Genomic DNA, 13,215 nt, shown 5'->3' with positions numbered 1-13,215 from the left:
TGAGGGGAGCGCCCCGGGGTGGCGGCGTGCGCTGAGGGCGGCGGCAGGGGCGGAGCGGGCGTGCTTGCGGATCCCGGCGGCCGCGCATGTACCGCGCGGTGATTGCCCGGCGAGTGCAGCGGGGCGGGCCGAGCCGAGCCGGGCCGCCTCCCGCCCGCCTCCCTCCCTCCTTTCCTCCCTCCCTCCGCCGCTCCCCCGCCGCCGCCTCGCCTCCCGGCCTCCCTGATGCCGAGGGATGGATAGAGCGGCTGCCCTGCGAGCCGCCGGCATGCTGGAGAGGAAGGAGCGGAGCGGCGGCGAGGCGGCGGGGCCGCGGGGCTTGCCGGCCGTGCGGAGCACGCTGCAGCAGTGCGGGCTGCTGCAGGACCTCATCGACATCTCGCTCTCCAACCTGCGCGGGCTCCGCACCAAGTGTGCCGCGTCCAACGACCTCACGCAGCAGGAGATCCGCACGCTGGAGGTACGGCGCGGGCTGGCAGCCGCGGGCGCCGCAGCGGGGCCGCGCTGCCGCCTCTGCCCCGCACGGCCGGGGCTGCGGCCGAGGCCTGCCGCTGCCCGCCTCCCTGTCCCCTCGGCATCGGGGCCGCGCCGCGCCCGCTCCTTCTCCCGCGGGCCGAGCGCTGTTGGCGGGGACAGCGGCGCCCCGGCCCCGCCGCGGAGCTGTCAGCGGGCTCCGCTCTCCCGGCGCGGGGCCCGCCGCTCGGGGAAGCCGCGGAGCGCGGTGCCGGCGGAGCTTGGACAGGTGCGGGGCGGGCGGGTACGCGGCAGCTCCGTGAGGCAGTGTGCGGCCGCCCCGCCGCGCCCCGGGGCCTGTGCCGGGCTCCCTTGTCCCTGTGGAACGAGATGCGATGTGAGGCGCGGAGCAAAGGTGACTCGAGGCTCGCTGGCAGGAGGTGTGTCCCCACACCGCTGTCCTGGCGTGCTGGGAAAACTCCCCTTTGCCTCAGGTCCTTGGTGTTTGCTCCTGATGCTTCCTGCCCTCTGCTCCAGGCCTGTCTCTCTATCCCTGGCTCAGTTTCACTGATCTAATCTGATCCTCCTTTTCCCTCTGTTGCTGTGGCTCAAACAGCATCATGGACCAGGCTGGAGAGACGTTCTGCTGTGTAGAAAGATTATATGAAATTCTTCAAACACAAAACTGCTGTGATGCTCTCAAAGAAGAGCTGGATCTGTATAAAAGTCTGTATAAGTACATAGGAAAGGAAACTATATGTATTTTTCCTTAGTTAATTTGATCTTTAGAAACTTAAATAACACTTTCTTTTACCTTCTCTGCAAGTAGTTTTGCTTTAAGCAATCAATCCCCTCCTGCCCCCTTCTTAGATTCAAGTTTGATGTAAATACTAATGCTCCTCTTCTCTACCTGGTACTGGAGAACTGGAGACAGTGGAGCTGGATAGAGCGTTAGGCTTTTTAGGAAGAAAGGATCATCACAACACTGTAACTGTAATAAACCTACTGCTGAAAAATCCATCACATGAGAAATGAAGGTTGGGAAGAAAACCATGAAACAATAGGTGGTAGGTAGCTTTTGGCACAGCCTCCTGGAAATCTATCATTCTTCCTTTATTCTTTGTCTGACTTTTTTTGTGGTTTTGGTTGGTTGATTGGTTTGTTTTGTGGGGTGTTTTGTTTTGGTTGGTTCTTTTCCCCAAAAATTTATAGTGCTGTTCTTCCTCCTGTCACCTCCAAATAGCATCTTGAAGGCTATTCTCTGAGAAACAATATTTGTATAGCCTTTTGGCAGCCCTGCTTGAGGGCCTTTTCGATGCCCAAACAATGTCAATCAGCATCATTTTGGAAAGTGATCATTCCTATTTTGCTTGTGGACCTGTTCTAAAAGAAAACCTTTATTCACAAAGTATAAAGGCCTTTTATGATCTTGAGGCTCTTCTTAAAGCAACGAAAGCTGTTTCTAGTGATAGTTGTTGAGTATGTGCACACAATCCTCTTCAGCATTTATCTGTTTAGACAAATGGATGCCACATTCACCAATGATCATAAAATATATGTTCAGAAGAAAATCTCTTTGATCTACAGTCCAGTATGTGATTTCTCTGGGAGTTCAACCAAGTCCTGGATCTCTGCCCGTACATGGAGCTGTGGGCATGGGTACTGATCCATGTTCTTTGCACTGTTGGGTTGCCTGTACCAAAATACATGTCAGGCATAGCCCGAGTCTTGTGCTTGACTGTGCCAGGCTGCAGTCACAGAGCCAGACTGTGGGAGCTAGGGCTGTGTTTGCTTCCCCAAGCTGTCATTGCTTGTGGTGCCTCTGAGGGGGGTGGGCTCAGAGCTGTCTCAGGTACCACGGTGGAGTTCCTGTGCCCTGATTCCTGTGCCAGCAGTGCCACTGTGGCTGTGTGCCTCTGCCTGTGGGCTCATGCCAGCAAAGACATGAGCTCTGGTCCTGCAGGGAGCTGGGTACTGGTGAGTGGACTCTGCAGGCAGCTCCTGAAGAGTCCGGAGTGCAGCTGGGAGCTTGGAGATCTCCAGGGCCTGCTGTGCTTCCCTGGTGGCCTCCACAAGTCACCAAATGGCTCTGTGGGTCATGTTTAGTGTCTACAGTGTTGCAGTGCTGTGAGCACGTACTATACTATGCTATATCTGTACAATGTGTCAGTCCTGGAGCTCATCTAGGCTGGGGCAGAACTCTGACAGGGCTTTTCTTCTGCAAAGACTTCAGAGGAAAAAGAATTGTGAAAACTTAGTTCCATTAATATAACTGGTAAACCGTGTAGTGACGTGTAGTCGCCAGGTAAAGAACACGAACCTAACCCAAGGGCACTTAGGCTCAAGCTTAGCTCCCTCCCCATTTACTGCAATGCTTTAATTCCTTCCTGATTCCTCTTGCTTGTAACGTGTTCTCAAAGTAAAACACATGGTAGATAAGGATTTCAAACTGGACCTTGGCAGGTACAGATAAGCACTCACAGTGGCTCAGAAGAGTTCAGGGAAAACTGAGATACAGGAAGGAGAGGAAAGAAAGGGCTGTGGGAATTGCTTGCAAAGGATGTGTTGAGTGTAATGTGTTATATGAGTTGACTCTGTTTCAGGGTAGGAAGGCCATTTCTTAGAAGGGCTGGGAGTTTCCCTGTAGTGGAAAGTAGGTTCTGTTAGTTTGGTTATTAGCAGACTGGGTTCTGTGATGCCACAAGGTCTGGTTTGGGTTTTTTTAAGCTTTATATCTTCTGCCCAATAAGTGCTTGAGTGTTTTTCTTTTTAGCCGGTGCTGGTCTGTGCTTTCAGTTCTGTCCTAGCATGTTTACTCACTTCTCAAGTTGACTACAAAAGTGAAATGGAAAATAATGGTAATTTTAACCTGTATGTAAGAGAGCAAAAATGTATGCCATGTAGTGAGCATCCAGTGTGTTTCCAAGCATCCTTGGAAAGAAATAGCTCTGTCAGTCTTTACCTCTGTCCTTACACTAATCCCTTGTATGACTCAAATTGGTTTTGCAAAGTTAGAAGCGTATTATTTTTAGCTGTATTTCTTTGTGAAGGCAGTGTCTTTCTGGATTCATTTCCCTGGCTGGGAAACTGCTGGTGGGACTAGACATCTGTGGTGAAGCACATCCAACTTCCAACTGCAGCTTAAGCCAGTCTGCTGGAGGAGGTGAGCAGGAGAACACAGTCGCCGGTGCTGGCAGCAGGAAAGGTTCCTGTGGTTTCTCAGCTGGAAACAGCTGGTTTGGTGAGCTGTGGGAATCCTCAGACTAAGGGGGACACCTTCCCCCAGCACCCCCCAGTTTTGACTGCAGCGAAGATGAGGGAGGAAGGCCAAACTGCGAGACCTGGAGTGGATTTAGACTGCAGATGTATTTTCTTTCTAGCTGGGTTCTTGCCTCAGAAGAGCTGACTGCAGTGCCTCTGGCATGGCAGCTGCCTCCAAACTGGTTATGGTGGGAGTGTCGGGGTGAGGCAGTAGCACACATTCTGAGGTCTGCCTACTCTTTGGGAAAACTGTCCTCCTGGCTCTCTGGCCTGACTAGATCCGTGACAGAGACACTCCTGGCCCTGTGTGTGAAGATCAGTTTGGCTTCTTCCTCGGGTATGTCTTCTGTTCAACACCTTCAGCAAACAGAGCACCAGATCGAAAAGCCTGACTCCAGCTGGGCTGTCTCACAAATAAGTCAGTCTGCTCTCCACAAATCAGCCGTTCAGTGGCTGAATGGTACCTGTGCATTAAATCTGTTTGAACTTGCTTTGGCATTATCTCAATTCATTTGGCAATTTGTCTAGAAAAGGCTTATCTTACCAAGCAATCTCTGAACAGAAACAAATGCTTTGAAAATGGGGGGAGGCATGAGAGAAGAAGGATTGTAATAGTCCACACTTGCAAATTGGAAGTTTGCATGCATAAGGGAAGGACAACTGTGTTTGTAAATTGGAAGCAGTGGGAATAGTGAATTTTTCAGGCCAAACTGCAACCTGTAGCCACATGTTCATGAGCTTTGTTCAGCTGAAAAGACTTCCTTTCCCAGCAGGTCTTATGTAAGAGAAGAAGAAAGTCTCTTACTTCATCTTACTTTTTGCATATATGCAACACATTTGTTTTTCTTAAAGTGTCTTCTGTTTTTTTAGGACTCTTTCTCCTTTCTAGTATTTGTGTACTTCTTGTGCAAGATAGTCTTCAGCAGAGATTCTGTTTAAGTTGGAAGAAGGGAAGACCATGTTTTGTTTTCTAGTCTGCAGACATCATCTTTCCTTTGTGACAGTTATGATCAGAATTTCCACATCATAATGGAATTTAGCACATCTGTTACCACTGATTTTATATAAATGTTGTCACAAAGACTCAGCAGCAGTGTTTTCACTTACCTGGAGTTTCCAGGACAAGCTCTGGTGAGCAGGTTTTCATCAGTATGAAGACATTACAAGGGACTCTTCACTTTTCTGTCAGGCTCAGTGTACTTCTTGCCTTGTGTCGGATTCCATGGTGCACTGATTGAGAAACAAGAAAGGAAGTGTCAGAGTAAGGCTCTGTGCTGCCTTTGCTTTTCTGAGGCTGCCTGTGTGGTCACTGGTAACACAGCATTATTCCTGCTCACCTTCCTGCAGCCCTGGAGCTGCAGGGCAGGAGCCCAGCTGAGCCTGGCTGGGAGCTCTGTCTGTCTGTGCCTGCACACTGCGACAGGAACCCACAGCCTGTGGTGCTACAGCGGCCTTGGTCTCTGCATACAGCTTCTAACACAGAACTGATCTAATCAGGGAGGTAGCCAAGCTGGGCCCCAGCTTCGTCCAGCTGAACTCCTGGTTGTGACCAAGCTTGCCCAGATCCCACCTGCACAGACCTTGGGCTGCTACTCCAGTTCCAATGCTGTGAATTGCATTTCACCCAAGGAAAGCCCCAATCAGTGTTCCAGCTGCATGCTAGAGACAGATGTACAGCAATGAGTCAGCATTGGGTACACAAATTTATCACCTGCTTTGGTCATAAATAGGAACACTTAACAAAGAAATCAGGTGACATACCAAATTATTTAGGGGATAGTGTCTGTTACAATGATATTTCCTGATATTTCCAACTAAGTGTAATCTATCAGATGCTTGAGGGATAAACACTCACCTTTCTTTTAAGATTAATATTTCTTACCCTCATTTTCAGCTTAGAGGGATTCTTTTTTTTTTCTTTTCTTCTTCGATAAAAGGAAAATGGTGCTGAAAGCAAGCCTGGCTATCTCCACTGTTAGGGGGTTGGAGAATGTATTGGCTGGATTACTGCTGTGGTGAAAGGCAGAGTGATGTATGGATGATCCTGACTCAGCCAGCTCTCAGACTTCCCTCCCTGCTCATTTCTCACTCCTGTGGAGCAATCCCACACAGTAGATACTACCAGCAGTGCAGAGTTGCCACAGCAGGCAAATACAGGGAACAGAAGCTCTCTGAATCTGGAAACACACCTGCTCCAAGGGAAACGGGGAGTTCTTCCAGCACATGACTTGTGAGCAGTTGTGCATGGAAGTGTCGTGGGCATTCTGCTTCTTGATGGGAGTCTGCACCTAGTCAGACTAGCACATGATTAGGAAACAGCTTGGCATTCTGGCTTAGTAGCCAGTCCTCACTGGCATAGCCCCTGGAATCTAGGACAGGATCAGTCCCCAGATAAACTAGATAAACTCTGCCTTGCTTGTGGGAGGACAACTGGGAAGCACCAAAGTTTACAGGTGGTCAGAGAGGCCTTTTGCCTTAAGCCAGAGCTGCACAGAGCTCCTGTGCCACCTACAGATCCCAGAGGCGTGGCCCAGCCAGCCCTGCTCCCACTGCACACCTCCAAGAACATGAGGTAATCACTGCTGCAGCTGTGGTGTTCACTTGCACCTGTGCTAGGTGACAGCCACCTGTTCTGTGCTCGGCTCCCTGTCCTCCTTGTAAACCTGCTTTTTGCACGACCTGTTTCAAATGAACCCTGGAGCATTCCTGAGGTGGAAATTCAAGCCTTCACTTAGGCCCTGCTCTTGGGGTTTGAGGGAATCACAGCCCAGGCTGATCATAGGTGTCTGGTGTTTATCCTGCTCTAAGTGCAGCACAGAGGGCTGAAGTCTGAGCTGTTGGGGCTGGAGGCAGAAAGAAAATCGAAATCTCATTGGACTTACCTGAGCTCAAGACTGTTCAAAATCTGTCTTTAAAGGTAAAATACAGTTGTCATTTGTGTTTATATTGTAAAGTGAGCAGAGGCCAGGACTCTCATTCCTCTTAGGCCTAGTGAGAACATCCAGCTGGTTCTATGTGCATCTTGGGGAAGCAGGGAAAGATCACAGGACACTTAAGCAGCAGAGTAAGGAATCACGCTTTGGTCGGGGTTATGGAGTGCCCCTGATAGGATGATTAGTAGTTATCCCACATGGAAGAGCTCTAATAGCAGAGCCTGTGAGCTCTCTTTAGAGCAGTAATTAACGTGGCACTGAGGAATGCTGCTGGGATGCAGCAGATCCAGGCTCTGATCTGGTCTGATCTGATGCTGCCAGAACAGGTCATTGACCCCAGTGTTCAGCATGCAGCCAGGAGCCTCAGGGTTGGAGCCTTGGAAATCTTCAGAAGCTTTTTGCAATGAGTTTAGTACTTTCCTGCCCAGTTCTGTTCTCCTTACATGCTTCTAAAATGTGGGTTTGTTGATTTATCAAAGAACTTTCACTTCTGTTTGAAGCAACCTAAATTTGGAAAGGAAGTCTTGGGCTCCTTGTTGTGTATGGGTTATTGTTGAGGCCTGCAGGTTCCAGTGTGAGGTTTTATTTATAAACTGAAGAGAAGAAATAATTAGTAGGTTTAGAGAACTGCACATTGATTTTTGGCCATCAGCAGTAAAAGACAACTGCTAGAGGAGGTGATGGGTTTGTCAGTAAGTGCAGTCATGGGGAGAGGCGTGTCCATGCCCCTCATGCTGCCTTACAGTGCTCTTGGAGAACCTCTCCACACGTGGTTCCTACCAATTTTCTAGCAACATTTCTCTTCTTCCAGAGCAGTTTTTCCCTTTTATTTCTAGAGTAAGCTAGAGGATTAAATCCTGCTTTGAAATACAGTTATGTAGCTCCTCTGAAATAAGCTGAAGTAGGGAGAATTTTTTTTTTAAAAGCTTCCTGACTTTTTTAGATGTCTCCCTAAAAACTGTTCTTTATCTGCCAAGCAAAAGACTTCAGGTCTTTTGTCTTTATGAGCAAAACTGAAACTTTCCACAGTTCTCTTAATGCAACTTGCTTCTGGTTCTTCAGCTTTCCTAGGCAGGGCTCTGTGATGTCTTGCTGCCCAGTGCTTCCTGCCTGTGCCTGCAGTGGCTGTGTCCTGCCTGTCCCCACCCTGGAGTGTCTGCTCAGCTCTGCCTCAGCACAAGGTTTTGTCCTCTGGCCCTGGCTCTGTGACAGCCTCTCCGAGGCCCCACAGACATGGCCTGACTCAGCAATTTTCACACCTCTGGCTTGATCTTTCCTGCAGCTGTAATACCAAGGTGCAGAAGGGAAGGGGAAACACATGAGGAAATGCATGGTCTGATCCCTGCCTCTCCCTTTCACCACTCGTGGATCCTCCACATAAATAGGCTGGCTCAGCCCTTTCAGTCTTCCTGTATTCCTGACACGAGGAGCCTGGTGTGAGCTCTCTGCCATTGCAGGCATGGCCCCTTTATACTGCAAAGAATAAAGTCTCCATGTTCAGGCTGTATTTTACATGGTGGGTTAGCAGCATAGTCTGTCAGCTTCCCTCACAGAGCCTCAGTGTTGTGGGAACAGCATCAGTGAGCTCTGCAAGTCTCTGCATTGCTAGAATTCTTTAAGAGTTCTTCTAAGTGCTGAGCCTTCAGCTTCTTCATACAAGTAGCTGTGGCTCTGAGATTTATCTAACCTCAAACTCTGGGAGAGAGAACAGGGGGAAGTTGGAGAGCCACCCTGATGAATGGGGGATTTTGAAATTTATCAGTAAGAAACACTCATTTCTTTGGGAAAAATAATTCTGGGAGCTTTCCCCCTAAGACTGACTGACTGCAAACAGACTGTGGCTTCTGGGAGGTCAGGGTGGGTACCATGGCACAGCTTTGCTTTGATCTCAGGTAGCTGCACCAGGATCACATTTAATTACTTTGAAAGCCTGTCTCTGAGCAGTAGATTCTCTTCCCCCAACTGGGATGGACTTCATTATACAGAGGACAAAAGTCTGTGTTTTCTTCAGTAAATTCTTATTTTCATGCAAAACTTTGAACTGTGTGATAATACATTTGAACTTTGGGGCTACTTTAGATTTATACTTGACTCTCTGATGTGAGTTTTATGATCATATCTCTTCTTAGATTTGAGGTATGAAATAAAGCTCTTTTCTTCCTCAGAAGTTGAAAGACATGGAAAATCTTCTGTGAGCTGTGTTTCTTTATCTCAAAGCATATATCATTTCCAGTAAGGTAGCTGTTACATTCCTATTACATATTGTCCAACTATTATTTAATCAATAAGACATATATTTCACAGCACAGCAGATACACAGCTTTAAAGCCAACAGCCTTGCAAAGCTTATGGTATTGGCTACCAAGTACTGTCCTCCAAATGATTTTCTCATGTTCCAGTGAGCTTCTGCTTGCCATCTGCCCTTCACACAGTCATCATATCATGTCTGTTCTTTAAAAGACAATTTAATTAGATCTTCTTTCAGTAGGTTTTAATCAAGTGTTATGGGGTTGCTGGTGAATTATTTACAGCCGTATCACTTGATGGAACACTTGGTGTGCTAAAGGTATCATGTAAGTGACATCTGTAGCAAAGAGTAGAGCTGGCTTTGACTGAGAACCTCACTTATGTTCCTTGGGGTTGTCCAGTTGACATCAGATGAATGTCAGGTTATGTGAGCCCACTTTCCTTTACAGGAGTAGCAACTGAATGTGACTGCACTGAAAACAAAGGAGTTGAAGCAGTTTAAAACTAGGGTAAGAGCTGAATTTAGCTCTAGTCTCTGCTGGCTCAGTTCTTTTATAAGTGCCTTTCAAGGCTGAATACCTTAAACAGCATGGCCTTGACCCCCACTTGAAGCTCCAGCTATTTAAACACAAGTACTGTTGTACTGTCTTCAGACTTGGTCTGATGTTAAAGTGTGTTTTGAATGAGCAAGGGACTGAAAAACAACACTCACATAGCAAAGGAAAACCAACTGACAAAGGGGATATTTTTAGAATACAGAAGGATTCTTTCTGTGACTTATTTCACCTGACTCTTGGTAGAAATTCTGTGGTTATAAGATAACCTTTCATTTTTCATCTTGTTGAATGCATGTTTCAGCAACATTGCTCTTTTGCCAGTTCAGCTACCATTCTGCATGAGACAGCCCCAGCATGAGGCTGCCATCCACCCAAGTACACCTGGAAGTTTACGCCAATAACTGTTCAGCTCTCTCTTGGCATCTTGAGCTGACACTTAATTGTTCTTCTCCCTTTTGAGCCATGTATGTGGCAAGAAATTATTATATGATGCTGTCATCCATAACATGCAAGTGCTGCTACCCACGGCCTAAATAATATTCACTGTTTGTATGAAGATTTGATTTGCTCGTATCTATCCCTGAAATCTCTGCCACTGAAATGATTACAGGAATACTTTAAAGTCCAATTACTCTTAAGTTCCTTCTCTGAATTTTTAAGTGCATGGACCTTTTCCTGGGGCTGATAGTGAACTACTAGTACAGCTGGCAATCAAGGACTGTATGTAGGAAAGTGACCTCTACCATTGTCCAATCCATGTGTTCTTTCAGTGGGTAAGTGCAGCTGTTTGACTTTAGGGAATGATGTACAGGGAGGTCCTGGAAACTCCCAAGAGACCAATGGAGAATTTAGTAGGTCATTGTAGCTCGTTGGAGATCATTTTGTGTCATGAGCCTTTTGTGAAGGACAAGACTAATTTACAATTTAATTGTGTTGAAATCCTGGATGTGTCAGCATGCTTCACAGGCTCCTCAGAAGGGACAATAGGGTGAGAACTTGTGTACTCTGCAGTTCCCTCTGCAATAAGAGAGACACTGCTTACACTCAATCCATGCTTTGATCCTTCCTCATTCTCTAGAATGACCAAAGACGAGGAGGGAGTTCTTAATGTTGGCAAGTGAAAGCTGAGTAGTTACAGTTTCACTGACAGGAACTGAAAGCAGTTGGTCTATTCATGAGAGGCTTTTCTAACTTCTATTGGCAAGTAGCAAGGGCAGACGTATTTCAGAGAAAGTGCTTCTAGTCCTGATTTTATTTAGTGTTTGGGCCAGGACAATGTGGAAGTTGGGATAAGAAGGGAATTAGCCGCACCTTTATTGCCCTGTAATTCTCAATATTGCTGCTGCAGATGGCCTGGCTGGGAGACAAAGGGAGCCTTAGCATTGCTTATCCGGGTTGGATATCTGGAGCACACACCTGACAGGTTACCTTCGAGTCTCAAGGTTCATATTCAGGTGACACTGTGTAGTAGTTGGCTTTATAGTGGTCCCTCTCCTTTCAGCTGCTGTGGAACCCACGGGTGTTTTCCTCTCTCTGTCTGCCATTGCTGTTTGTTGGTTCCATATGGATCATCTCTGGTCCCAAGCCTTGGGCAGCTGCTGGGAGAGCCTTTGCACAAGAAGGTGCTGCTCCGTGTCACTGAGAGCCTTCCCCTCCCCCAGGTTGGGATATTCCTTGTGCAATGTGATCTAACCCAGAGTGGTTGGGAACTGATGGTCCAGAGTTCATTTCCAGTTATTATTGTAGTAGGGAGTCAGGCTGGATCGAGGTACTCATTTCCAGCACAGACCATATACCCTTTGAAAGCATAAACAACCTCTAGGTCAGTTTTACTTAGCTTCATACACAAGGGTTTCAGCTAAACAGGAAGAGCAAGCAGGAGCTGAGGCACTGCAAGAAGCTGGTTCAGCACTCATCCATGCTGGAATAAGTAAGGTCCCTTTTTTAAGTGGAAAAAGATATACATGGAGGACTAAGCTCTAAAGCAGCAGTGGGAGCTCCCTGTTTTTGTCTTTTGAGCTGGTCATCTTAACTGCAATGCCTTTTTTCTCATTATCCAGGATCCTACAAAGCCCTTCGTAGACAGGATCTAGGATAGCTTTGAAGGCAGGCATGTTCAGAAGTTATTGCCATGGTCTCTTAGAGAGACTGGAGATTAAAGGGGCTGAACTAGATGAATCATTACCCTCAGAGTATGAAATTGTAGTGTTGGGGAACCATGCCTGGTGTTTGTGCAGACCCAGCAGCAGCAATCCGTGTGTAACTACAGCCAGGATGGGAGCACCAAGTTAGTAGCAGTAAAGCCTCCCTCAATTGTACTTTGCTGCACGCTAATACAGCCTTCTGTTAAGATTTGAGGCTGAAAAGACACTTTGCACAGCTCAGTATCTGTACATGGAGATGAGACTAACTCGTGGTGGCTGGCTGTCATTGCCCATTCCAGCGGAATTTGTGCTGCCCTGGGAAACAGGGCTCAGGCAGCTCATGGAGCAAACTGGGGTCAGAGGCTGTTAAATTCAGAGCGCAGTAGGGCTGCACAGCCAGTGGGGAAGGGGAGCCTCTGGGCTGGACAAACAGGTCACACAGGTTTGCAGACGCTCTGTCCTACCTGAGCAGAGCTCCAAGGCTGCAGGAGCTGGATGCTTTCAGGTAGGAGCGGCACCAGCACTTTGTGAGATAAAAGTTTGTCAGAATTGAAGTTCCATCAAATACTAGAGTGTTTAAACTTAGTTTAGCAAGCATCCATCAGAATAGTCAATAATTTGACTTCTTTGCAGTTAATAATTAAGTTCCTGCTACAAAGCACCACTGATACAATTAAATTTAATTTCTGACTGAAGATTAACAGCTTCACTTGGTCCTTGCTATAGCCTTTCCTTTAGGGAGAGACCAGCTTGGATATGAGGATCTGACCATTTGTGCCCTCTTTAGGGAGCAGAGGTCACATCCTGCTCTGTCTCTGTCTCTGTAGAGGTGACTCCTACACTCCTGCTCTTCCTGTTGCCTCGCTCGCTCTGCCCGTGGCCCTGCAGAGTAGCAGAGGAGTAGGAAGGAAGAACTAATCCAGTACAAAACCTCACTGAACAAAGACACCCAACAACTGACCAGCAGCTTTAGAGCAGAGTAGAACACACAGCTCATCCCAGTAACTTCAGAACAATGTCAGGGAAAAGGCCATAAATAAAAGCTTTCTGCGACACCATCTTCTGTCTCACAGCCTTTCCCCCCATCCCACGTTTAACCCAAACTTCTCCAAGGAGTCCTTCATTCTCACTGCAATTATACTGACTCCATCAGTGGGATGGTCCTGGGCTTTCAGAATGGTCTGCATAGATGTTTGTCTGAGACTATGATGTTCCTGATCTTGAGAGAGCAGGAAGGCTAACCTAAGGACATGGAACTGCAGAGAGAGGGGGCTTTGGACAGGTGCCGGTGAGAACATTTGTTTCCTGAGAAGGAAAGAGAGCTGACCCGGAAGCAGACCCACTGGCAAATGGCATCACCAGTCCTGGAGGGAAGATAAAGCCCATACTGACACCATTTTACTTTTTAACTGTTTTAGGAGTCTCTCCTAGAGCTGAGCTGTGGGGACTCAGTTAACCTGGCAGCTGAATCTCAGTTACACTCACAGCTTTTCCAGTCCTGTATTTTGTGTCTCAGTGCCTGTACACAGTACTCTGGGAGCATTCTTGATAATTGGTGAGCAGACTGAAAATTTCTGATCCCACTGCATGGCAGAACATATCAAAGCTTTTCTTTTTCCC

At 47.5% G+C, this 13,215-nt stretch overlaps 1 protein-coding gene across 1 annotated transcript in view; it reads left to right on the top strand.

The window, feature by feature from the left end:
* The first annotated feature begins 216 nt into the window (after nt 1-216).
* The window catches only part of KSR1 (kinase suppressor of ras 1), a 48,526-nt gene continuing 35,527 nt past the window's right edge, over nt 217-13,215 (top strand). The window contains exon 1 of the mRNA XM_084219340.1: nt 217-460. Coding sequence (XP_084075466.1) covers nt 236-460 — 225 coding nt within the window. The 5' untranslated portion in view covers nt 217-235. The remainder of the gene's footprint in view (nt 461-13,215) is intronic.

The sequence above is a fragment of the Fringilla coelebs genome (genome assembly GCF_963513975.1).
Source record: "Fringilla coelebs genome assembly, chromosome: 20".
Lineage (NCBI taxonomy): Eukaryota > Metazoa > Chordata > Aves > Passeriformes > Fringillidae > Fringilla > Fringilla coelebs.
The sequence above is the reverse complement of the archived record's forward strand: the minus strand, read 5'-3'. Positions and strand labels throughout refer to the sequence as shown.